The 25069-nt window shown below is 47.4% G+C and overlaps 1 protein-coding gene across 1 annotated transcript in view; it reads left to right on the forward strand.

Annotated features, from left to right (window-relative positions):
* Positions 1 to 6095: 6095 nt before the first annotated feature.
* Positions 6096 to 25069, forward strand: part of LOC124776145 — a 104931-nt gene continuing 85957 nt past the window's right edge. Inside the window, exon 1 of the mRNA XM_047250982.1 lies at positions 6096 to 6957. Within this exon, the coding sequence (XP_047106938.1) occupies positions 6096 to 6957 (862 nt within the window). The remainder of the gene's footprint in view (positions 6958 to 25069) is intronic.

Genomic DNA, 25069 nt, shown 5'->3' on the forward strand with positions numbered 1-25069 from the left:
TTGACACGTCTGGGCTCACAAGCACCCTTACCTGTGCCGTGGCAGCTATGCGACCTGTCACTGCTGCCCCTACGGTACGACGATCTTGGTGGGTGTTTGTGATGCGTGGACGTCCACTACCTCGTCTGCGGGTGTGAGAATGTTCACGTAACCACTTATACCAGCATCGCTGCACAACTGACGCAGCACGTCCAAGCTGTGCGGCAATTTTCCGAAATGACGATTCCGCCACTCCCAAAGCCACAATTTGACCCCTTTCAGTCTCGCCCAGTTGGCTGTAGAAAGCACGAGAACATCTCTGTGGCATGGTTACTGCTTGCTTCACATGTTTGCACCACACCGAACATTTTGGCTCTGAGCGTTCCCTATCGAAGGGTACACGCAGATGGCACTCTTGTAGCTACGCCCCCTGGCAGCATACACCTTCATCGGATCAAAATCGACGTCGTCTTTCTAGGTGTACCAGTTTTTCCCGGCAGTATACATTAGGTATTTCTTCTGAAGTATTGTTGCGAACTGGGTGATTCACTTTTTGAATCTCTGTGCATTTGAGACAGTTTCGTGGATGGTAAAGAAAAACGATTTTCGACGAGTATGACATTATTTTTCAAGTGCATTCCAACGTTGTTTTCCAAGCTGTTTTATATCTGTACCGGTTTGAAGGACCAAATGAGCCATAATTTCATCATCAAAGACATTTGAAAAGAGGTGTATGATTTTTTACGTGTTAGGGGTCTGGTGAGGAGCACGAGGGCTGTGTACAAATTCCAAAAGAGGACGGGATGTCAGCAATGTTCCAGACTCGCAACATACGAAGGACGGGAGATCTCCAAGTCTGTCCACTTTCAGGTGACTGTGCTGAGATTTCATGGCCCCTTCAGTTAGCCGACGATTGGAAAGGAAAACCTGAAAGACGCCAATCGTGGTTGACAAGCGTTTTGGGTGCCGCTATGAGCTGCATGGGATGGGATGGGATGGAGTGACTTCGCTTTCCATGAACTCAGATGCTCGCATGAATCTGTCGCACAATCAAATAAAGATATGAATAGGATGGCCCTAGTAAATAAGTCCTGACTATTGATTCTTCAAAAAACACTGAATATTCAACAACTGGAAAGAGGTTCGTGTAACTACTTGCATGAAATATCAGTCCAAATTGGCCTCATTTTGTTACAAGAATCCCTGTGAGCCCATACATGGACGTGACCAAAAAAATAGGGCATTATCGTGATCGATGAAAGGCAGAGAAAGGAAAACTGCGAATTGTAAATGTAGAACAATGATAATGACAGGTTGGTTCTCGGCGAAGTCCACGACGGTTTGGTGAAAGGAAATCGTTGTCTTCTCACAAGTCATTCACGAGGAGACATCACCGCGAATGAGTGTGTACAGTTATCGCTCTGACCGTGCCAGAAAGGCGTACGGAAAGCACATGCATATAATATAAATTAACTGTCATTGATTGGTCTTAGATAGGCTCACCAGCTCTACGTCGTACAGGGAAACGGCCATCACTTGCGTGCAGACAAACTCCGCTTTCGTCGTTGAAGACCATGGTGCGCCATTCCACCTTCCAAGTGACCCTCTGATGGCGCTAGTCGAGCTGTGGCATGAGTGGAATGCGGCCTAGAGGTCAGGTAATAACCGGTTTGTAACGGTTTGTGCTGACACGCCTGTGCTCACAAGCTCTCTTACCTGTGCTGTAGTAGCTGCGCGAACTGCCACAGCTGTCCTTACAATACGACAGTTCTGGTGGAGTTCTGCGCTGCGTAGACGTGCAGAACCTCGTCCGCGGGTGTGAGAGTGTTCACGGGACCACTGACACCAGCATCGCTGCACAACTGACGCAGCACGCCCCATTTGTGCGACATTTCTCCGAAAGGACCGTCCCGCCACTAGGAGGGTCACAGTTTGATTCCTTTCAAACTTGGCTGTAGGAAGCATGAGTGTGTCTCTGTGGCATGGCTGCCTGCTTGGTTAGCATGTTTGCACCACATTGAACCTTCTGGCTTTGAGTATCCCCTATTAAAGGGTAGACACAGGTGGCGCTCTGATGGCTATGCTGCTACGTTATCTGCTGGTGGACGACGTTGAAACCGTTATCAGTACAACTACAATACCCAGGTGGCAAATGCTGACATCGGATCAATATCGACATCGCCTTTTCAAATGTATTAATTTTTCCCTGGGTCATTTAGTATATTGGGGAGACTGGTTATGGTAGTCACACGGGTTGGTTGTCTCATAGTTGATAACGCTGCCACCAAATGTCGCACTGCAGTGGAACGACTTAATTAAGAGTGGCAACACTTATCGCACCTGTTGCGTGAAATTTCAGTTGTTTTCATCGAGTGAGTGAGGAGCTCTCTATATCTTTCTGTTAGCAGTGCTTGCGAGTAAAAGTTAAAAGCATTATTATCGTTCGATTTAACTACAGAACTTTTTGGTGCACTGATGGTTTGATTCTACAGTCATGTAGCGAATAATTCAATATATTATGCGCGGTCTTCGGGTTTGTTTGTCACACAACAAAATTGGGATGGCTGTCACGCGGGATAAATTCCCCGTGAAAGTATTTAGGTTTCAAATTGTGATATCAACCCACCTTTTTGTTGTTTTCAGTATCAAGATGCCTAGAAGTTTGGGAAGGATAAAAGTCTAACATCCGCAGACACTACACTGAAAACGGCTCGAATGGGGAAATTGGAAAATAAATCTCAGTTCAGTGTTGCAAATGATTACAATAAACATTACCCTACATTGGCTCGTTGCTGTAAAAAGTTTTCTGATGAGGATATAAGTAGCAGTGTGACCTGCCCTTTACTGCATATAGGCTACTGTCCTAACAGAAGTAATCTGACAGTTGCTCTTGATAATAAATTGGTACAATATATCAAAGCTGCGTCAGATATATATTTCGGTCTCAGTCCAAAAGAAGTGCTATAATCGTGTTATGAGTTATGTATTTCTAATGTGCTAGATGTACTTTCGAAACAGACTGAAACTCGACAGGTGGAGCCGACTGGTTTTCTGTGTTCATGAAGAAAAATGGTTGAAATGGCTCTGAGCACTATGGGACTTAACAGCTGAGGTCATCAGTCCCCTAGAACTTAGAACTACTTAAACCTAACTAAAGGACATCACAAACATCCATGCCCGAGGCAGGATTCTAACCTGCGACAGAAGCGGTCGCGCGGTTCCAGACTGAAGCGCCTAGAACCGTGCGGCCACACCGGCCGGCTTGTTCATGAAGAGACACAAAGATTTGGCAATTAGGACTCCTGAAGCTACCAGCTTAGCCCAAGCTTCTAGCTTCAATAAAACAAACGTTGGTGCCTTTTTCGATAACCTGGCTACTGTTATGAAACGACACAACTTTGAATAGAAAGATATTTGAAAAATCGACGAGGCTGGTATTACAATAGTCTAAAAGCCAAATCTAAGGTTTCAAGCAATTGGTATCGATAACATCTGGAGAACGAAGTAGCCTACTTACATTAGCTGATTTATCAGAATATGTCAAAGCTGGGTCTATTGCATTTTTTGGTCTCAGTCCAAAAGAAGTGCGAAAATTGTGTTATGATTTAGCTATTTACAGTGGGCTAGAAGTACTTTCGAAATAGACAAACTCGACAAGCTGGTGCCGACTGGTTTTCTGAGATCATGAAGAGACACAAAGATTTGTCGACTAGGACTCCTAAAGTTATCAGCCAGGACTACTGGGAACTTTGTTCCACCATTCTTAATTTTTCCCCAGGTGTGTTTCAAAGACCATTTTATTTGTCATGGACCGGGGGCTGCCGTGAAGCGAATAACTCTTCTGGATGGATTTCTGCGAATTTTTTAAACACTTTATTGCTAATGCAAAGTGCTATAAACATCGTTCGTGTCTTCCTTTTCTTCATAATCATAGTTATTATCAGTCGATTAATGAGCTCATCTATACCAAAGACAACGGCATTGTTTTATTTCCATTTCCTCCTAACTGTTCCCACCAACTAACAGAGAGTACACGAAACATTGAACAAATACGTGAATACAGCATGTGATTCGTGGATGTTAAATCACGCAGGTTTCACGATGACATTATATGACACTCCAGGAATAGCGACATCTGTATGTCCTGTTGCCTTTACGACATCCAGTCAGGATTCAAGGTTTGTTTTGCCCCTTCAATACAGACATTTTTGGCAACCACGAATTTGCTCCAAGTTTCGTAACAAATCGATCATATCCTGAGGGGCCTACTGCTCTAAGTGCTGACACGGTAGAAGAAAGAGAAAATCAAATTCAAACACTAGAGGCCTCCACGAACCAAATTAATTACACAGGAAAACTGTGAGTTGCAGCGTTCTTGCAGTAGCTTGGAGAACGTTCAGTCTAGGCCTAGTAATGTTTCCCCAAAAGACATCATACCTTTCCCTATGGCTGGACAAAGGAAACAACGAAGGAAGAACAACAACCGAAAGAGATGTTCGGCTGTCCTCACATTCATGTGAAAGAGGAACGCGAAAGGGAAAAAAAGTAAAGTTCCACAGATGTCAGGAAGCGTCTTTTCCGAGCTGAAAAAATGAAACTAAAAAGCACAAACAAGAAAAGAAAGCTCAAAGCAGTAACAGTGAAGGAGATGACTTTTATGTGTTGTATGTCGTGATTCATTTGCCAACAGCAGATCCACGGAAAATGTGGGTACAATGTACAGATTACAAGAAATGCGACTGTGCGGCTGGTCCCGGCGGAGGTTCGAGTCCTCCTTCGGGCATGGTTGTGTGTGTTTGTCCTTAGGATAATTTAGGTTAAGTAGTGTGTAGGCTTAGGGACTGATGACCTTAGCAGTTAAGTCCCATAAGATTTCATACACATTTGAACATTTTGAACAAGAAATGCGCACATGAGAAATGTACGTGAGGAGGTGCCCATTTTATTTGTCAGAATTGCCAGACTGACTTTTCAGATTGACTTTGTACAGTCTCAATTATTTTTGTTTTAGGGGTGTTATCAATAGACAGTTTTCAATGTAGGCTATTGTTGTAGGCCTCTGATATTAGCTATTGAGTAATTTTACCTTGCGTATACTGAACTGCCGAATCTTTTGTGTTATTAGTGTTAAATAGAATAGCTATATTGCAACCGTTGGCCTGAAGTAATTTGTATGAATACAGGAAGGAATTTGTTTCTTCAAACTCCTGCAATTTTCACGTAACATTAACAAGTGACAAGCATCTCCGATCCCTGTGACAACCATCCAAGTCCTGGGGACAGTAGTCACAAACACTGCATGATCGAAAAGGCAATGGTAATTCCATCACAATTATTATGAAGCCATAAATTATTTTTATAAACATTCTAAATAAATATATACTACAAGATAGTTAAATAAAAGTGCGAATATTTAAGGTAGCGAATATTTAAGGTGATGGTAAAAAATTAAAACAAAAAAATTTGACTCCTACACCCAGTCTCCCCTTCTTCCATCGAAACAGACCTCTTTTTCTTTGAACATGCAGTATTTCACATCTTTGCCTTAGTAAAAAAAAATGTCGTGTGATGAGGGCCTCCCGTCGGGTAGACAGTTCGCCTCGTGCAAGTCTTTCGATTTCACGCCACTTCGGCGACTTGCGCGTCGATAGGGATGAAATGATGATGATTAAGACAACACAACACCCAGTCCCTGAGAGGAGAAAATCTCCGGCCCAGCCGGGAATAGAACCTGGGCCCTTAGGATCGACATTCTGTCCCACTGACCACTTAGCTACCGGGGGCGAACTCTGCCTTGCTCACAATGGCTGTTAAAATTTTTTACGTTTGCGTTTTCCGCGACTTCGTCCTCAACACCGGAACAAATTTTGCAGGGCTGTTACTGTGGGGGCAGACCCTGTGTGTGTGCCATGGAGCTGGACAGCAGACCAGAGGGAGAAGGGAGAGCGATGCCCAGAAGGTCACCGCCTGCCGCGACCACTGACCTGGAGTGCGTGCTGCGGCCGCTCGTGGCGCTGTCGTCGCTGCTGGGGGTGCCGCCCTGCCGCCCCCGGCGCCGCCCCCTCGCGGCCGCCTCGCGCGCCTACAGCCTGCTGGTGGCCGTCGGCGTCGCCTTCATGGGCTACGAGGCCGCCGTGAGGAGCACGCACGGCTACCACGTGAACTGCTACAGCTACTACGTGCCGCACATCTTCACGCGCGCCGTCGTCACCGCCGGCGCCTGCGCGTCCGTGCTGGCCATGTCGCTGGCCCCCGGGGACTGGCTGGCCAACTTCGCGGCGGAACTCCGCCGGGTCGACGACCTCCTGGACCTCGACCGGTCGGCGGCCAATCGCGCGACCGCACTGTACGCTTCCGCCTCGTTCGCGCTCCTGCTGCTTCCTTACCTCGCAAGCGTAGTGTGGGACGTGTTATCTGACAGCGAATTCAACGCCATGACAGTAGCCGTCATCATAGTGATCATCGTGGCGTATGAACAGTTTTTCATCCTCGGTCTGGTCATCAGGTACCGACTGCGTATGCTCACCAAAGCTGTCGAGCTCTCGTTCCGCAGTGAACTGGAGACCTTCAGCGTGCTGGATAGAACGAAGGTCAGTGGCCGACGACACTTCTCAGTTTCAAGGCCGAATTCTCTTAAGCAAACTACGTCGTCTCCGTCTTGTGAACACCTGTTAATGATAAAAATAGCCCACATGAAACTGAGAAAATTGGCGAGCTCTTTGAATGACAAGTACGCTGTGCCCATAACGGCAATGACAGTGCAGGCGTTCGTAATGACTGTGCAGGTCATTTTCAGCATTCTGGTGATCCTCCTGGATGAGGATAAAGACAATGACAAGGAAATGTTTGCAGGTGTATCATACTTGGTAATGAACATAATTAGCATGTACAGTCTCACATGCTGCTGTGAGTCTATTGCTTCACAAGCGAGAAGAACGGTAGAGCTGACTGAACATTTGATTCTGGCGAACGAAACAGGTGAGTCCACAATATTTCTTCCAAACTAGCCAATTACCTGGCGTTGCTCGCTATTTCCTTCAATTAATCGTACATCATCTCCTTCCCACACTCTCCTTCTCATCACATCCCTATGGGTGATCTGACATCAGGGCTGTCACCAATAACCACAGTAATACCAAAAACTAAGGACTCGAGACTAATGTCGGCTTTTTTCGAACGTTTTGTGTCATTCCAGTCCCCACTCCCAAGCCACTCCTGGTGGCCCTTGATGTACCTTTCTCCTACAGTGTATTTTCGTAGATACTGAGTTATACATGTATAACGATTGGCTGAAATTGCTCTGGGCACTTTTCACTCATGCTTGCAAGTCACCACTTTACCACCACCACTCCCAAAAATTGAGGTTTTTGAGGTCTCTTATACCAAAGGTAATTGTCTCCAGGTACTGAGCTCTACGTGTACCAAGTGTGGATAAAATTGCTCTTGATGTTAATGAGCTATACTGGAACACCTACATAGAGATTAGTTTCATATGCAGGTCATAGAGCAACCATTCACCCAAGTTTCTTGGTATTTCTACCTTATAACAGGAGATATACATTCGCTGTAGCCTACAACGATACGACTAAGGAAGTATTCGATTTGTTGTGAGGAAATATTTATCTTTAAACTCACTTTAACCCTTTTCGTGTCTTTTCAATCACTCTGATCTTGAGTATTTTATGTTACACTGAAATCTGAATTTTTGAAGCTCTGACTTAGTTTAATGGAAGTATTGATAATTTCCTCGCGTGAATAGCACAACTTCTTGGAGAACAGAACATAAGGAAAGGAAACGGGTAAGAACGTCACATGCTGAAGCTACAGTCACGATGGTCTAAAATTGTTTCCAAAGATGGGGCACAAAATCGTGAATAGCACACCTCAACAGTAGTTACCGATAGCCGCCAGTATCAGAAAACCTCTTGATTCGCAACTAGTGTACTACGCTGACGCTCAGCTGTTACAGAATGTACTGGGCTGACGCAGTTGGGAGAGGATCATGGAGACTTCTCGTAAGTTCTTTTACGAGATCATGCAGTGAATGTCTCAACTGAGTCAGTCTGCAGAGTTACTGATTGGACTCGACCACAGCCCTGTCGCCATTAGACTTTCATTTTTCCCAGGTTCTGAATCGTTTCCCTACAACACTACTACTGAAAGACGAAACGGTTCCTCCAACTACACGCCAAGGACCACAAAAAAGCTCGAATTGTTCCACTGTTAAAATCCACATTACAAATTGCTCAAATGACCCTTACTCTACTACCTGTAGATATAATCAGAAGACTACAGGTATGCCGAGTAGTTTTTTTTTTAATTTTAACTGGTGTCATTAAGAATGTTGCTTGCTAATTTACATGCGCGAATATTAAACCTCAGATGACAAGCACGAGTTAAGCGAAGAAGGAAAGGTTGGAACCCAAGAGAGATATAAAGGAAACAAACTTGAAAATAATATCATAGAAATAGAAGGGGAAGTAAATGAAGATGAGGTGGGAGACATGATACTGCGAGAACGATCACACAGAACATTTAAAGGCCTAATCGAAACGAAACCCATAGAACAGACAAAATTCCCTCAGAATTATTAAGATCCTATGGAGAGCCAGACATGACAACACTATTCCACTTTGTATGCAAGATATATGATACAGAAGAAACACGCTAAAGCTTCAAGAAGAATGTAATACTTCCTATTCTAAAGAAGACAGGTGCTTCCTATTCTAAAGAAGATAGGGACTGACAGATATGATACTACCAAGCCATCAGATTAATAAGACGTGGTTACAAAATACTAAGAGAAAATATTTACATAAAAATGGAAAAACTGGTAGAAGCCGATTCTGGGAAGATCACTTTCCGTTCTGGTGAAATGTAGGAAGCCATGAGGCCATACTGACTATATGACCTATCTGGGAAGATAGACTGAAGAAAGGACAACCTAGGTTCACACCGTTTAGGGATTTACCGGACGTTTTTGACAGTGCTGACTGGACTACACTCTTTGAAATTCTGAAGGTATCATGGGTAGAATGAAGGGATTGAAAAGTTATCTACTTGTACAGTAACCAGGTTGCTGTTATAAAAGTCAAAAGGCATGAAAGGGAAACAACTTGAGAAAGGAGTGAGACAAGGTAGCAGCTTCTCCTCGGTATTACTCAGTCCGCTGTGAGGCAGCTGTGAAAAAAAAAACAAAGAGAAACTTGAAAAGAGCATTAAAATTTTGTAGAAATATATAAAAATTTGCACTTGGGCGATGACATTGTAATTCTGTCAGGGACGGCAAAAGGAGACGGAAAAAGAGACCAGTTCAACGGAATGGATACTCGCTTGAAAAGAGTGTGTAAGATGAATGTCAAAAATGGTAAAACAATGGGAATCAAACGTAGCAGTATTATATCAGCTGATGCTAATAGAATTAGATTATCAGATGAAAGACTAAAAGTAGTCTATGAGTTACCCTATTAGGGCAGAAAAATAACTGACAATACTCAAAGTAGAGAGGATATAAAATTAAGACTGGCAATATCAAGAAAGGCATTCCTGAAAAGAGAAAATTGTAAACATTTAATACGTATTTAGGTATTAGGATGTATTTTCTAATAGTATTTGTCTGGAGTGTGACCTTGTACGGAAGTGAAACGTGAACGATAAGCACAAAAAATGCCCCAGGTTCGACTCCTCGTCAGATGCAGTGTGAAAATTCATTCTGGAAACAGTCCCCCGGCTGTGGCTAAGCCATGTCGTCGCGGTACTCTTTGTTTCGGCCTGTTAGTCCCGCAAGTTTCGCTGTAGAGCCTCCCCCAAGTTTTGAATGTAGGGGATGAGGTACCGGAGTAATTTAAACTGTTCAGATTGCACGGATAGCTCAGTTGGTAGAGCAATTGCCTACGAAAGGCGGAAGTCCTACTTCGAGTGCAGTTGTGACAGAGGATTTTGATTCAGCAAGAACTTTCAGATAAACGCATGCCCCGCTACAGAATGAAAATGCATTCTGGAAGCACTAAAGCACTCAGGTGGCAGTTTCTGCTTGTCACAGACAATGGCAGCTCTAATCATGTACTTACTTGCCGTTGATGTATGTACACGCGGTTACATTGAAATTCAACCATGTCTTTTGCGAATACTCTTAGCTCACGTGTAATTCTTAATTTCTTTGCGTGTTTTTGGTATTTGCATTGTTTAATTCATAAATTTCGAGCGTATCATAGTATTTGAGAGCTGTATCATCGCGTTTTAGTACCTGAATAATGTAAATTCGCGTAGTCGTCTGTCTTCTGTTTTTGTTTTGAACGGCCAGTGTCGGTTGGTCACAGCCAGTGTGCTCCCTGCCGCCGTTGGATAAGCAGCTGCAGCAACAAGTCGTATACTCTTAGCTCACTTATTTGTTACATAGTTTAATTCTTAATTTCTTTGCGTGTTTTTGGTATTTGCATTGTTTAATTCATAAATTTCGGGCGTATTAAAGTATTTGAGAGTTGTAGCATCGCGTTTTAGTACCTGAATAGTGTAAAATCGCGAAGTCTCCTTCCGCCGTCAAGCAGTGTGTCAGCAGTGCGCAAGTAGCAGCATTACTGCATTTACTATGTTGTTGTTGTGGTCTTCAGTCCTGAGACTGGTTTGATGCAGCTCTCCATGCTACTCTATCCTGCGCAAGCTTTTTCATCTCCCAGTACCTACTGCAACCTACATCCTTCTGAATCTGCTTAGTGTATTCATCTCTTGGTCTCCCTCTACGATTTTTACCCTCCACGCTGCCCTCCAATACTAATTTGGTGATCCCTTGATGCCTCAGAACATGTCCTACCAACCGATCCCTTCTTCTGGTCAAGTTGTGCCACAAACGTCTCTTCTCCCCAATCCTATTCAGTACTTCCTCATTAGTTATGTGATCTACCCATCTAATCTTCAGCATTCTTCTGTAGCACCACATTTCGAAAGCTTCTATTCTCTTCTTGTCTAAACTATTTATCGTCGATGTTTGACTTCCATACATGGCTACACTCCATACGAATACTTTCAGAAATGACTTCCTGACACTTAAATCAATACTGGATGTTAACAAATTTCTCTTCTTCAGAAACGCTTTCCTTGCCATTGCCAGCCTACATTTTATATCCTCTCTACTTCGACCATCATCAGTTATTTTGCTCCCCAAATAGCAAAACTCCTTTACTACTTTAAGTGCCTCATTTCCTAATCTAATTCCCTCAGCATCACCCGACTTAATTAGACTACATTCCATTATCCTTGTTTCGCTTTTGTTGATGTTCATCTTATATCCTCCTTTCAAGACACTGTCCATTCCATTCAACTGCTCTTCCAAGTCCTTTGCTGTCTCTGACAGAATTACAATGTCATCGGCGAACCTCAAAGTTTTTATTTCTTCTCCATGAATTTTAATACCTACCCCGGATTTTTCTTTTGTTTCCTTTACTGCTTGCTCAATATACAGATTGAACAACATCGGGGAGAGGCTACAACCCTGTCTTACTCCCTTCCCAAAAACTGCTTCCCTTTCATGTCCCTCGACTCTTATAACTGCCATCTCGTTTCTGTACAAATTGTAAATAGCCTTTCGCTCCCTGTCTTTTACCCCTGCCACCTTTAGAATTTGAAAGAGAGTATTCCAGTCAACATTGTCAAAAGCTTTCTCTAGGTCTACAAATGCTAGAAACGTAGGTTTGCCTTTCTATAATCTTTCTTCTAAGATAAGTCGTAAGGTCAGTATTGCCTCACGTGTTCCAGTGTTTCTACGGAATCCAAACTGATCTTCCCCGAGGTTGGCTTCTACTAGTTTTTCCATTCGTCTGTAAAGAATTCGTGCTAGTATTTTGCAGCTGTGACTTATTAAGCGATAGTTCGGTAATTTTCACATCTGTCAACACCTGCTTTCTTTGGGATTGGAATTATTATATTCTTCTTGAAGTCTGAGGGTATTTCGCCAGTTTCATACATCTTGCTCACCAGATGGTAGAGTTTTGCCAGGACTGGCTCTCCCACGGCCGTCAGTAGTTCCAATGGAATATTGTCTACTCCGGGGGTCTTGTTTCGACTCAGGTCTTTCAGTGCTCTGTCAAACTCTTCACGCAGTATCGATCTCCCATTTCATCTTCATCTACATCCTCTTCCATTTCCATAATATTGTCCACAAGTACATCGCCCTTGTATAGACTCTCTATATACTCCTTCCACCTTTCTGCCTTCCCTTCTTTGCTTAGATCTGTGTTGCCATCTGAGCTCTTGATATTCATACAAGTGGTTCTCTTCTCTGCAAAGGTGTCTTTAATTTTCCTGTAGGCGGTATCTATCTTACCCCTAGTGAGATAGGCCTCTACATCCTTACATTTGTCCTCTAGCCATCCCTGCTTAGCCATTTTGCACTTCCTGTCGATCTCATTTTTGAGACATTTGTATTCCTTTTTGCCTGTTTCACTTACTGCATTTTTATATTTTCTCCTTTCATCAATTAAATTCAATATTTCTTCTGTTACCCAAGGATTTCTACTAGCCCTCGTCTTTTTACCTACTTGATCCTCTGCTGCCTTCACTACTTCATCCCTCAAAGCTACCCATTCTTCTTCTACTGTATTTATTTCCCCCATTCCTGTCAATTGCTCCCTTATGCTCTCCCTGAATCTCTGTACAACCTCTGGTTCTTTTAGTTTATCCAGGTCCCATCTCCTTAAATTCCCACCTTTTTGCAGTTTCTTCAGTTTTAATCTACAGGTCATAACCAATAGATTGTGGTCAGAGTCCTCATCTGCCCCTGGAAATGTCTTACAATTTAAAACCTGGTTCCTAAATCTCTGTCTTACCATTATATAATCTATCTGATACCTTTTAGTATCTCCAGGGTTCTTCCATGTATACAACCTTCTTTCATGATTCTTAAACCAAGTGTTAGTTATGATTAAGTTGTGCTCTGTGCAAAATTCTACCAGGCGGCTTCCTCTTTCATTTCTGTCCCCCAATCCATATTCACCTACTATGTTTCCTTCTCTCCCTTTTCCTACACTCGAATTCCAGGCACCCATGACTATTAAATTTTCGTCTCCCTTCACAATCTGAATAATTTCTTTTATTTCATCATACATTTCTTCAATTTCTTCGTCATCTGCAGAGCTAGTTGGCATATAAACTTGTACTACTGTAGTAGGTGTGGGCTTCGTATCTATCTTGGCCACAATAATGCGTTCACTATGCTGTTTGTAGTAGCTTACCCGCATTCCTATTTTCCTATTCATTATTAAACCTACTCCTGCATTACCCCTATTTGATTTTGTGTATATATCCCTGTAGTCACCTGACCAGAAGTCTTGTTCCTCCTGCCACCGAACTTGACTAATTCCCACTATATCTAACTTCAACCTATCCATTTCCCTTTTTAAATTTTCTAACCTACCTGCCCGATTAAGGGATCTGACATTCCACGCTCCGATCCGTAGAACGCCAGTTTCCTTTCTCCTGATAACGACATCCTCTTGAGTAGTCCCCGCCTGGAGATCCGAATGGGGGACTATTGTACCTCCGGAATATTTTACCCAAGAGGACGCCATCATCATGTAATCATACAGTAAAGCTGCATGCCCTCGGGAAAAATTACGGCTGTAGTTTCCCCTTGCTTTCAGCCGTTCGCAGTACCAGCACAGCAAGGCCGTTTTGGTTATTGTTACAAGGCCAGATCAGTCAATCATCCAGATTGTTGCCCTTGCAACTACTGAAAAGGCTGCTGCCCCTCTTCAGGAACCACACGTTTGTCTGGCCTCTCAACAGATACCCCTCCGTTGTGGTTGCACCTACGGTACGGCTATCTGTATCGCTGAGGCACGCAAGCCTCCCCACCAACGGCAAGGTCCATGGTTCATGGGGGGGGGGGGGGGTGCATTTACTAGGCAGTCTTGTATTTTAATAACCGTTTAGATTTTGTGTCGAATTGTTTGTGCTCTCTGTAGATTAGTACAGACGTTATTTGCACAACAGTTTTTAGCATGGATAGGGACTGCAACTGCTGTGTTCGGATGCAGGCTGAGTTCGCATCCCTTCACCCCCAGCTTCAGGCAGTGTTGGCTTCGGTCACACAGCTTGAGGCTGTTTCCAATGGGCATCACTGTGGGGGTCCGGCCAGCTCGTCCCACGCATCCCCCGATCGGACTAAGACTGTGGCTGCCCGGGATACTGCCCACATTGAGGCTGATCCCTCACCTGTGGTAGAGTGGGAGGTCGTCTCGAGGTGTGGCAGGGGGCCAAAGACATTCCGGAGGGCTGAACGGAAGGCCTCTCCAGTTTGTCTGATGAACCGGTTTCAGGCTGTGTCTCAGGCTGATACTGATCTTCGGCCGGACATGGCTGCTTGTCCTGTTCCAGAGGTTGCCCCTCAGTCTGCAAGATCCGGGCGGTCGCAGAGGGTGGGCTTACTGGTAGTTGGGAGCTCCAACGTCAGGCGCGTAATGGGGCCCCTTAGGGATATGGCAGCAAGAGAGGGGGAGAAAACCAATGTGCACTCCGTGTGCATACCGAAGGGAGTCATTCCAGATGTGGAAAGGGTCCTTCCGAATGCCATGAAGGGTACAGGGTGCACCCATCTGCAGGTGGTCGCTCATGTCGGCACCAATGATGTGTGTCGCTATGGATCGGAGGAAATCCTCTCTGGCTTCCGGCGGCTATCTCATTTGGTGAAGACTGCCAGTCTCGCTAGCGGGATGAAAGCAGAGCTCACCATCTGCAGCATCGTCGACAGGACTGACTGCGGACCTTTGGTACAGAGCCGAGTGGAGGGTCTGAATCAGAGGCTGAGACGGTCCTGCGACCGTGTGGGCTGCAGATTCCTCGACTTGCGCCATAGGGTGGTGGGGTTTCGGGTTCCGCTGGCTAGGTTAGGATCCACTACACGCAGCAAGCGGCTACACGGGTAGCAGGGGTTGTGTGGCGTGGAGTGGTCGGTTTTTTAGATTAGATGGCCTCGGGCAAGTACAGAAAGGGCAGCAGCCTCAAAGGGTGCGGGGCAAAGACAGGACATGCGGGGGCCAAGCAGCAATCGGTATTGTAATTGTAAACTGTCGAAGCTGCATTGGTAAAGTACCGGAACTTCAAGCGCTGATAGAAAGCACCGAAGCTGAAATCGTTATAGCTACAGAAAGCTGGCTGAAGCCAGAGATAAATTCAGCCGAAATTTTTACAAAGGCACAGACGGTGTTTAGAAAGGATAGATTGCATGCAACCGGTGGTGGCGTGTTTGTAGCTGTTAGTAGTAGCTTATCCTGTAGTGAAGTAGAAGTGGATAGTTCCTGTGAATTATTATGGGTGGAGGTTACACTCAACAACCGAGCTTGATTAATAGTTGGCTCCTTTTACCGACCTTCCGACTCAGCAGAATTAGTGGCAGAACAACTGAGAGAAAATTTGGAATACATTTCACATAAATTTTCTCAGCATGTTATAGTCTTAGGTGGAGATTTCGATTTACCAGATATAGACTGGGACACTCAGATGTTTAGGACGGGTGGTAGGGACAGAGCATCGAGTGACATTATACTGAGTGCACTATCCGAAAATTATCTCGAGCAATTAAACAGAGAACCGACTCGTGGAGATAACATCTTGGCCGGCCGCGGTGGTCTAGCAGTTCTAGGCGCTCAGTCCGGAACCGCGCGACTGCTATGGTCGCAGGTTCGACTCCTGCCTCGGGCATGGACGTGTGTGATGTCCTTAGGTTAGTTAGGTTTAAGTAGTTCTAAGTTCTAGGGGACTGATGACCACAGATGTTAAGTCCCATAGTGCTAAGAGCCATTTGAACCATTTGATAACATCTTGGACCTACTGATAACAAACAGACCCGAACTTTTCGACTCTGTAAGTGCAGAACAGGGAATCAGTGATCATAAGGCCGTTGTAGCATCCCTGAAAATGGGAGTTAATAGGAATATAAAAAAAGGGAGGAAGGTTTATCTGTTTAGCAAGAGTAATAGAAGGCAGATTTCAGACTACCTAACAGATCAAAACGAAAACTTCTGTTCCGACACTGACAATGTTGAGTGTTTATGGAAAAAGTTCAAGGCAATCGTAAAATGCGTTTTAGACAGGTACGTGCCGAGTAAAACTATGAGGGACGGGAAAAACCCACCGTGGTTCAACAACGAAGTTAGGAAACTACTGCGAAAGCAAAGAGAGCTTCACTCCAAGTGTAAACGGAGCCAAAACCTCTCAGACAAACAGAAACTAAACGATGTCAAAGTTAGCGTAAGGAGGGCTATGCGTGAAGCGTTCAGTGAATTCGAAAGTAAAATTCTACGTACCGACTTGACAGAAAATCCTAGGAAGTTCTGGTCTTAAGTTAAATCAGTAAGTGGTTCGAAACAGCATATCCAGACACTCCGGGATGATGATGGCATTGAAACAGAGGATGACACGCGTAAAGCTGAAATACTAAACACCTTTTTCCAAAGCTGTTTCACAGAGGAAGACCGCACTGCAGTTCCTTCTCTAAATCCTCGCACAAACGAAAAAATGGCTGACATCGAAATAAGTGTCCAAGGAATAGAAAAGCAACTAGAATCACTCAACAGAGGAAAGTCCACTGGACCTGACGGGATACCAATTCGATTCTACACAGAGTACGCAAAAGAACTTGCCCCCCTTCTAACAGCCGTCGTCGAGCAGATGCGCAAAACTATAGACCTATATCTCTGACCTCGATCTGTTGTAGAATTTTAAAACATGTTTTTTGCTCGCGTATCATGTCGTTTTTGGAAACCCAGAATCTACTCTGTAGGAATCAACTTGGATTCCGGAAACAGCGATCGTGTGAAGCCCAACTCGCTTTATTTGTTCATGAGACCCAGAAAATATTAGATACAAGCTCCCAGGTAGATGCTATTTTCCTTGACTTCCGGAAGGCGTTCGGTACAGTTCCGCACTGTCGCCTGACAAACTAAATAAGAGGCTACGGAATATCAGACCATCTGTGTGGCTGGATTGAAGAGTTTTTAGCAAACAGAGCACAGTATGTTGTTATCAATGGAGAGATGTGTACAAACGTTGAAGTAACCTCTGGCGTGCCACAGGGGAGTGTTATGGGACCATTGCTTTTCACAATATATATAAATGACCTAGTAGATAGTGTCGGAAATTCCATACGGCTTTTCGCGGATGATGCTGTAGGATACAGAGAAGTTGCAGCATTAGAAAATTGTAGCGAAATGCAGAAAGATCTGCAACGGATAGGCACTTCAGGGAGTGGCAACCGACCCTTAACATAGACAAATGTAATGTATTGCGAATACATAGAAAGAAGGATCCTTTATTGTATGATTATATGATAGCGGAACAAACACTGGTAGCAGTTAACTTCCGTAAAATATCTGGGAGTATGCGTGCGGAACGATTTGAAGTGGAATGATCATATATAATTAATTGTTGGTAAGGCAGGTTCCAGGTTGAGATTCATTGGGAGAGTCCTTAGAAAATGTAGTCCATCAACAAAGGATGTGGCTTACGAAACACTCGTTCGACCTATACTTGAGTATTGCTCATCAGTGTGGGATCCGTATCAGATCGGGTTGACGGTGGAGATAGAGAAGATGCAAAGAAGAGCGGCGCGTTTCGTCACAGGGTTACTTGGTAACCGTGATAGCGTTACGGAGATCTTTAGCAAACTCAAGTGGCAGACTCTGCAAGAGAGGCGCTCTGCATCGCAGTGTAGGTTGCTCGCCAGGTTTCGAGAGGGTGCGTTTCTGGATGAGGTATCGAATATATTGCTTCCGCCTTCTTATACCTCCCGAGGAGATCACGAATGTAAAATTAGAGAGATTCGAGCGCGCGCGGAGGCTTTCAGACAGTCGTTCTTCCCGCGAACCATACGCGACTGGAACAGAAAAGGGAGGTAATGGCAGTGGCACGTAAAGTGGCTTGCGGAGTATAAATGTGGATGTAGATGTAGATGTTACCTTTATTGTCAGGCATTGTATCTTTTATATTGTGTTCAACTTTAGAAAGCGGTCTCAGCTGCTCTTCAAATTGTTCTTATGCAATCAGTCGACACAGACCACTGAACATCATATATTTGCGCGATGGAACTGTCTGCACAATGCAAGAAACAGTCTCCTAGTGGAATAATTTGAATTCTTCATAGGACCTGCACTTTCTTCCCCCCTATGGCCAGTTTATGCCCTGAAACATGTTCGAGATTGTGGAGTATCCAACCAGACACTGTAGGTAGACTGTCGTGTGCCCAGATTTTTCACAGACAATAACCGTAGGGTTGGCTGAAACAAGTATAAACTTCCTAAATTGGCTGTAAAAACCAGTACCTTCTCAGATTATTTCACTGTTTGCGCAGTTCTCATGACAAGGGACACACCGCCCTTCATTAAATGTGTGTGTGTGTGTGTGCGCGCGCGCGCGCGCGCGCGTGTGTGTGTGTGTGTGTGTGTGTGTGTGTGTGTGTGTGTGTGTGTGTACGCACGCACGCACGCACTTGCGCTGTGGCTGCCGAAGTGTGCGGACGCTCTGTTCTGACGCTGCCGAGGCTATCCTCTCGCTCGTGATCTTGTAGCGACCGGTTGCGTGGGTTCACGCATTTGGCTACTCGCCTTGTGTGTTCTCGTTCACCATCGTTTCTCACTTTCAGATTCGACAATAGGCTGCAAGGGCCTTATGGACTCGTGTGGCAAAATCCACTTGTCGTGACCCCCCTATCTATGAAAGCAAAAAACAGTGGTGGCTTTCTAAAGATGCAAAGTTGTCGTGTTGGGGGTTACGACATGGAGGAGGAGCCGAAACAAGACGATCACTTCGGCGGGAGGCAGGGTGTGGCAGATGAAGGTCCAAGGGAGGTTTCCCGGACGACGGCAGCATCCGGCCCCCCACCACCGACGAACACGACGAGTGAGAGTGTTGCTCTCGGCCGCCGGATGGACGTGAAAATTTCCGTTAACTGACGGCGCCGCGCCCTCACACTCTCCGGAAGACGACGACGCATCGAGCCGCCGATCCCCTGACAAAGGAGGAAATTGCTGCCACCATCGCCAGGCTGACCTCCGAGGAGAGTCGCATCCACATGCGGCGTTTGGCCATGGGCACCGAAGTGGACAGGGAGGAGGTACTTACGAGACTACGGTCCTTGGTACCCGTGGGTCGTGACAGGTAATTGCTTGTCGGTGTCGCCACGACAGCTGCCGCGCCAGCTGCCGACTACAGAAGCCGCCACGCCCTCGCCAACGTCCAGGCTGGCAACATCCGACGAGACTGCAGAGGCCGAGAAAACCTCGCGGAAGCACCCAGTCGCGGCCGTAGCGGACACTCCCTCCCGCCAGGCAAGTTCCGGTGGCGCCAGGCGGAAAAAGAGGGTACGTCGCAGGACGTCCGCATCGCCGAGGAAGCCTGACGAAGAAGGCTTCATCGCGCCCTCCCGGCGCCTCACAGCGATAGCCAGGTCGTTCGAACTGGTGATGCTGGAACAGGTCGAGGCTGCAAACCGGTCTTGCAGATCTGCCGGAAGTAGGCGAGACCGACGGGGACTGGACCACGCCGACTACGGCGACGAAACTGCCCCGCTGCCCGCCGCCTATTACCATCCAGTGGCGCGAGGGCTATAGTGAGCTGAGAGCGAAGCTCTACTCAGTCGTAAAACCGCGAAAGATGATCGCGGGGACCGACACTTCCAAGGTCAGAGCAGAGTGCATAGAGGACCACGGAAAATTCGTGCAGCTCTGTGAGACCGAGACGTGGAACTGCTTCACGCAGAGCACGGAGCAGCTGAAGCAGCTGAAGGTCGTTTTTCGTCACCTGCCGCTGAAGATGCAACCGGCGTTCGTACAGCGGCAGCTGGAGGAACTCGGCTTCCAGACCCACCACGTCGGCCTGATGAGGTCGCCCAGGGCCCACAGGGACATGCCCCTGTTGCTTGTGGTATTGGTCGACAATGTTGACAAATTTTTCAAGTTGAAAACATTGCCGACTTCGACGTAAAAGTCGGGCCACTCTGCACAAAAGGCAGACGAACCCAGTGCTTCAACTGCCAGCGCACGGACCACGTGGCAAAGTTTTGCAGGATGCCTGTACGCTGCTGCAAGTGCGCCGAGGAGCACTCGTCGCGGGACTGACCCAAGAAGAAGGAAGACCGGACGGCGTGCTGCAACAGTAACGGGGACCACGTCGCCTGTTACCTTGGATGCGCCGCATTCGAGCGCGGGAAGCGCGCCAGCCGCGTAAACCCGAGTCTCAGCTCCACGCACGTTGCTAAGGGGGTGCAGGCCATCCCCTCCGAGAAGCCATGACCGCTCGCAGGGGAGGCCGCACCGGCACCGCAGCCGTCACAGCTGCCTTTGCAGGCAGCGCCGCCTGCAGTCGGGGAGGCCGGCTTCCCGGCGTCCGTGGCTGCAGGGGGGGTTGCCGCCCTCTCAGGGCGTTCCCAGCAGGCCGCTCCGCTGCCGACTACGGGAAACGTCGCGATGAAGTCAAACCTTCCCGAAACGGCGAAGGAAGACACCACCGAGCTGGCCGCGCTTCTGCGGTCGCTCAACCAGCTGATGACTCAGCTACCGGTCCTCGTGGGAGCAGTGACGGCGGCCCTCCAGGCCACCGTCGGGAGAAGCCAGCCTTAAAATGGATAACGACAAAATTTATGGCTTAACCATTTGCACATTCAACGCTCGGGGTCTCCACCCCCAGCAGGCGAATATCGCCAATTCCTACGGGACGAGGCCGTTGACATATACCTTGTGCAGAAGACCTTCCTCAAACCCGGTGTCGACGTGCGAGCAGCAAATTTTTGCTGCTACAGTCATGACAGAGCCAGCCACGGGGGCGGCACTGCCATGTACGTGAAGAAGTCACTGCGCCACCACCGGGTTCAACTGCTGGCGTTCATTGCGCTGGAGGCCACAGGAGAGGCCGTCAACACGATAGCCGGAAACATTCTTTTCGTGTCGGTGTACCGGCAGCCTGGCAGACCACTAGACGAAGCCGACTTCGACGCCCTGCTGTCGCTGGAGGGGCGAGCTTTCATTGCCGGGGATTTCAATGCGAAACACACCGAATGGAACTCGCGAACTGTCAGCCGCAGCCGGCGCCGCCTCTCCCGCGTTGTTCACCGCAACGGCGCGATCACCGTGGGGCCGTCTGACCCCACGATCTTCCCTGCACGGGCACAAGCGGACGTGCTCGACATTCTCTTCTTAAGGGAATCGGGCAATTCGCGACCGCCGAGACGTGTAACGTCCTGTCCTCCGTCAACGTACCGGTCAATTTTGCCCTCTACGTGGTCGGAGCTTCTCTTCCAGAGAGCCACCCGAGCTCTCGCGCTCGACGCCGAGTGCTTTCAGACGAAAGCCCTCGAACCGCTACAGGACGCGCCAAACCCCGCTGAGGTAGAGGCAGACGCCGCCCTAGCATTCTTCACCCGAAGAATACTCCGAGCAGCAGAACAAGCCACGCCGAGACATCGCCAAGGACCACGAGACTTCTCGCGACAGCTACCGCGCCCTACTCTGGACGCGACCACCAAGAAGAACCGACTGTTCCGTGAACGGTAGCTCACTCCCCAATCAGACACGAAGCGCCGCTTAAACCGCATGAGACGGGAAATTAAGGCAGCAGTCGAGCGAAACCGGAACCAGGAATGGGAAGACCTTGTGTCTACCCTCAATCAAATGGTTCAAATGGCTCTGAGCACTATGGGACTTAACATCTATGGTCATCAGTCCCCTAGAACTTAGAACTACTTAAACCTAACTAACCTAAGGACATCACAAAACACCCAGTCATCACGAGGCAGAGAAAATCCCTGACCCCGCCGGGAATCGAACCCGGAAACCCGGGCGTGGAAAGCGAGAACGCTACCGCACGACCACGAGCTGCGGACCACCCTCAATCCTGAGGATGGCAGTGCATGGAGGGTGGTAAAGTCCTTCCTACGCCGGCGGCAGCGAATACAGCCCTTACAGGTCGGAAACGACTTCGCCAGCGATCCCGACGCGAAAGCTAGCGTTATGGCTGACACATTTGCAGCGAACTTCACACAGGTGGCCGACGTCATCGACGACGATCACATACGGCGAGTCCACGAGCAACTACCAACCTTCCGCGCCGGAATGGAGGAAGGCGACGTTATCGAGTCGATAACGGAGGACGAAGTTGCTGTACAGCTTCACTCGCTGAACCCCAAGAAGGCTGGAGGCAGCGATGGCGTCACAAACCTCCTGCTGAAGAAGCTTCCTCCGGGATTACACCGGCAACTTACCGATGTTTTCAACGAGATCCTCCGATCAGGTGTCTACCCCTCTGCGTGGAAACACGCTGAGGTGGTGGCCATTCTGAAATCCGGCAAGGACTCACGCCAGGCATCGAATTACCGACCCATCAGCCTGCTCCCGTCCCTCTCGAAAGTTTTCGAGAGGCTGTACGCGAGAAGACTGATGCGACACGTTACCCAGAAGGGCATCATCCCAGACGAGCAGTTCGGGTTTCGAGAACAACATGCCTTTTCCCACCATCTCCTGCGGGTGGTAGAATCGGCGATGGAGATGTTTAATAAACTGGAGATGTTTAATAAACTGGAGATGTTTAATAAACTGGAGATGTTTAATAAACTCAAGTGGCAGACTCTGGCAGACTCTGCAAGAGAGGCGCTCTGCATCGCGGTGTAGCTTGCTCGCCAGGTTTCGAGAGGGTGCGTTTCTGGATGAGGTATCGAATATATTGCTTCCCCCTACTTATACTTCCCGAGGAGATCACGAATGTAAAATTAGAGAGATTAGAGCGCGCACGGAGGCTTTCAGACAGTCGTTCTTCCCGCGAACCATACGCGACTGGAACAGGAAAGGGAGGTAATGACAGTGGCACGTAAAGTGCCCTCCGCCACACACCGTTGGGTGGCTTGCGGAGTATCAATGTAGATGTAGATGTAGATGTAGATGAGGGCACTGGAAACAAGAAAATACTTTAGGGCAGTGCTCCTCGACGTCTCCCGAGCGTTTGACTCGGTGTGGCACGACGGTCTCGAGTTCAAACTTTTTGAACAAGGGATACCGACGTCCCACATGACGCTACTGTAGTCGTACCTTTCTGAACAAACCTTCCACGTGAGGGCTGACGACGGTACATCCACAGACCGGCAGATACGTGCAGGAGTGCCGCAGGGGTCGGTCCTCGGGCCCTCGCTGTACTCCCTGTGCACTGCCGACGCCCCGAAAGTGGCAGGAGTTGAACTGGCGCTGTACGCGGATGATAGGCCCTGTTCACTCGCAGCATGATCGCCCAAGTGCTGAGAAACCGCCTCCAACGCGGGTGCGACGCCTTGGGCTCATAGGCAACAAAGTGGCGGCTGAAATTCAACGTCACGAAGAGCCAGGCGGTTGTCTTCACCCGAAGACATCTGCTGCAGGGCTTACGTCAGTCGAAATCCTGGGAGAACCTATCCCATGAAGTGGGACGGCGAAATACCTAGAGGTTACCCTAGGCCGCAGGCTAACCTGGAAACATCACATCCTTGATGTAAAAGGGAGAGCCTTCGCGCCCTGTATCCGCTGCTAAACCCGCAGTCGTCACTGCCACCACAACACAGCATCACGCTTTACCTAACATTGGTTCGCCCACTGTTAGAGAATGCGGCCGTGGGCTGGGGGGAAAGCCGCAGATGCTCACATTGTGACTCTGCAGCGGATAAGGAACCGCACCCTGAAGACGGCTATGCATATTCCGAGGCGCTTCTCGACGCGCCAACTCCACGAGGACACCGGGACCCTACCTCTCCGAGACAGGTTCCGCGCCATCGCCAGGAAGTTCTACGACAAAGCGGGTCGCTCCCGCAAACGGCTCATCCGTGGACTGGGCCAACAACCTCATCACAGGCCAACCACGCGTTGGCATGACTCGCTGAGGGATTAAGTTTTACTAATCCCCCATCACAGAGTGTCTCTCTCTTTTTCAGGCTACACCATCAAGGACAGAACAACAAGAGTGGTAAGATAGTTTTCTCTCTCCCACAGGAACCGCAGGAATCACAAATTTTTGTCCATATTGCACCACCTTGAGCCAAGGATAGGCTCGTCTTTTACAGCGTCAGCGTCAGTGTGTGTGTGTGTGTGTGTGTGTGTGTGTGTGTGTGTGTGTGTGTATGTGTATGTGTATATGTGAGCGTTAGACATACAGAGCTGAGGTACTCATCCAACATAGCATGGTTACACACAGAAGCCCCAATCTCTCTTATCTTATCTTTGTAGTCTTTCCGCGAAATGTAAGTTGGCGGCAATAAAATTGTACTGCAGTCAGCCTCAAATGCTGGTTCTCTAAATTTCCTCAGTAGCGATTCACTAAAAGAACGCCTACCTCCCTCCAGAGACCCCCACCCGAACTCCCGAAGCATTTCCGTAACACTCGTGTGATGATCAAACCTACCAGTAACAAATCTAGCAGCCCGCCAGTGAATTGATTCTATATCCTCCCTCAATCGGACCTGATAGGGATACCAAACGCTCGAGCAGTACTCAAGAATAGGTCGTATTTGTGTTTTATAAGCGATTTCCTCTACAGATGAACCACATATTCCCAAAATTCTACCAATGAACCGAAGACGACTATCCGCCTTCCCCACAACTGCCATTACGTGCTTGTCCCACTTCATATTGCTCTGCAGTGTTACGCCCAAATATTAAATCGACGTAACTGTGTCAAGCGCTACACTTCTAATGGATCAGTCAAACATTACGGGATTCTTTTTCCTATTCATCTGCATTAATTTACATTTATCTATATTTAGCTTTAGCTGCCATTCTTTACACCAATCACAAATCCTGTCCAAGTCATCTTGTATCCTACAGTCACTCAACGACGACACCTTCCCGTACACAACAGCATAATCAGCAAATAGCCGCACATTGCTATCCACCCTATCCAAAATATCATTTATGTAGATAGAAAACAATAGCGGACCTACCACACTTCCCTGGGGCACTCCAGATGATACCCTCACCTCCGATGAACACTCACCATCGAGGACAACGTACTGGGTTCTATTACTTAAGAAGTCTTCGAGCCACTCACATATTTGGGAACCAGTCCCATATGCTCGTACCTTAGTCAGGAGTCT

The sequence above is a fragment of the Schistocerca piceifrons genome, chromosome 2, assembly GCF_021461385.2.
Source record: "Schistocerca piceifrons isolate TAMUIC-IGC-003096 chromosome 2, iqSchPice1.1, whole genome shotgun sequence".
In the NCBI taxonomy this organism is placed as follows: domain Eukaryota; kingdom Metazoa; phylum Arthropoda; class Insecta; order Orthoptera; family Acrididae; genus Schistocerca; species Schistocerca piceifrons.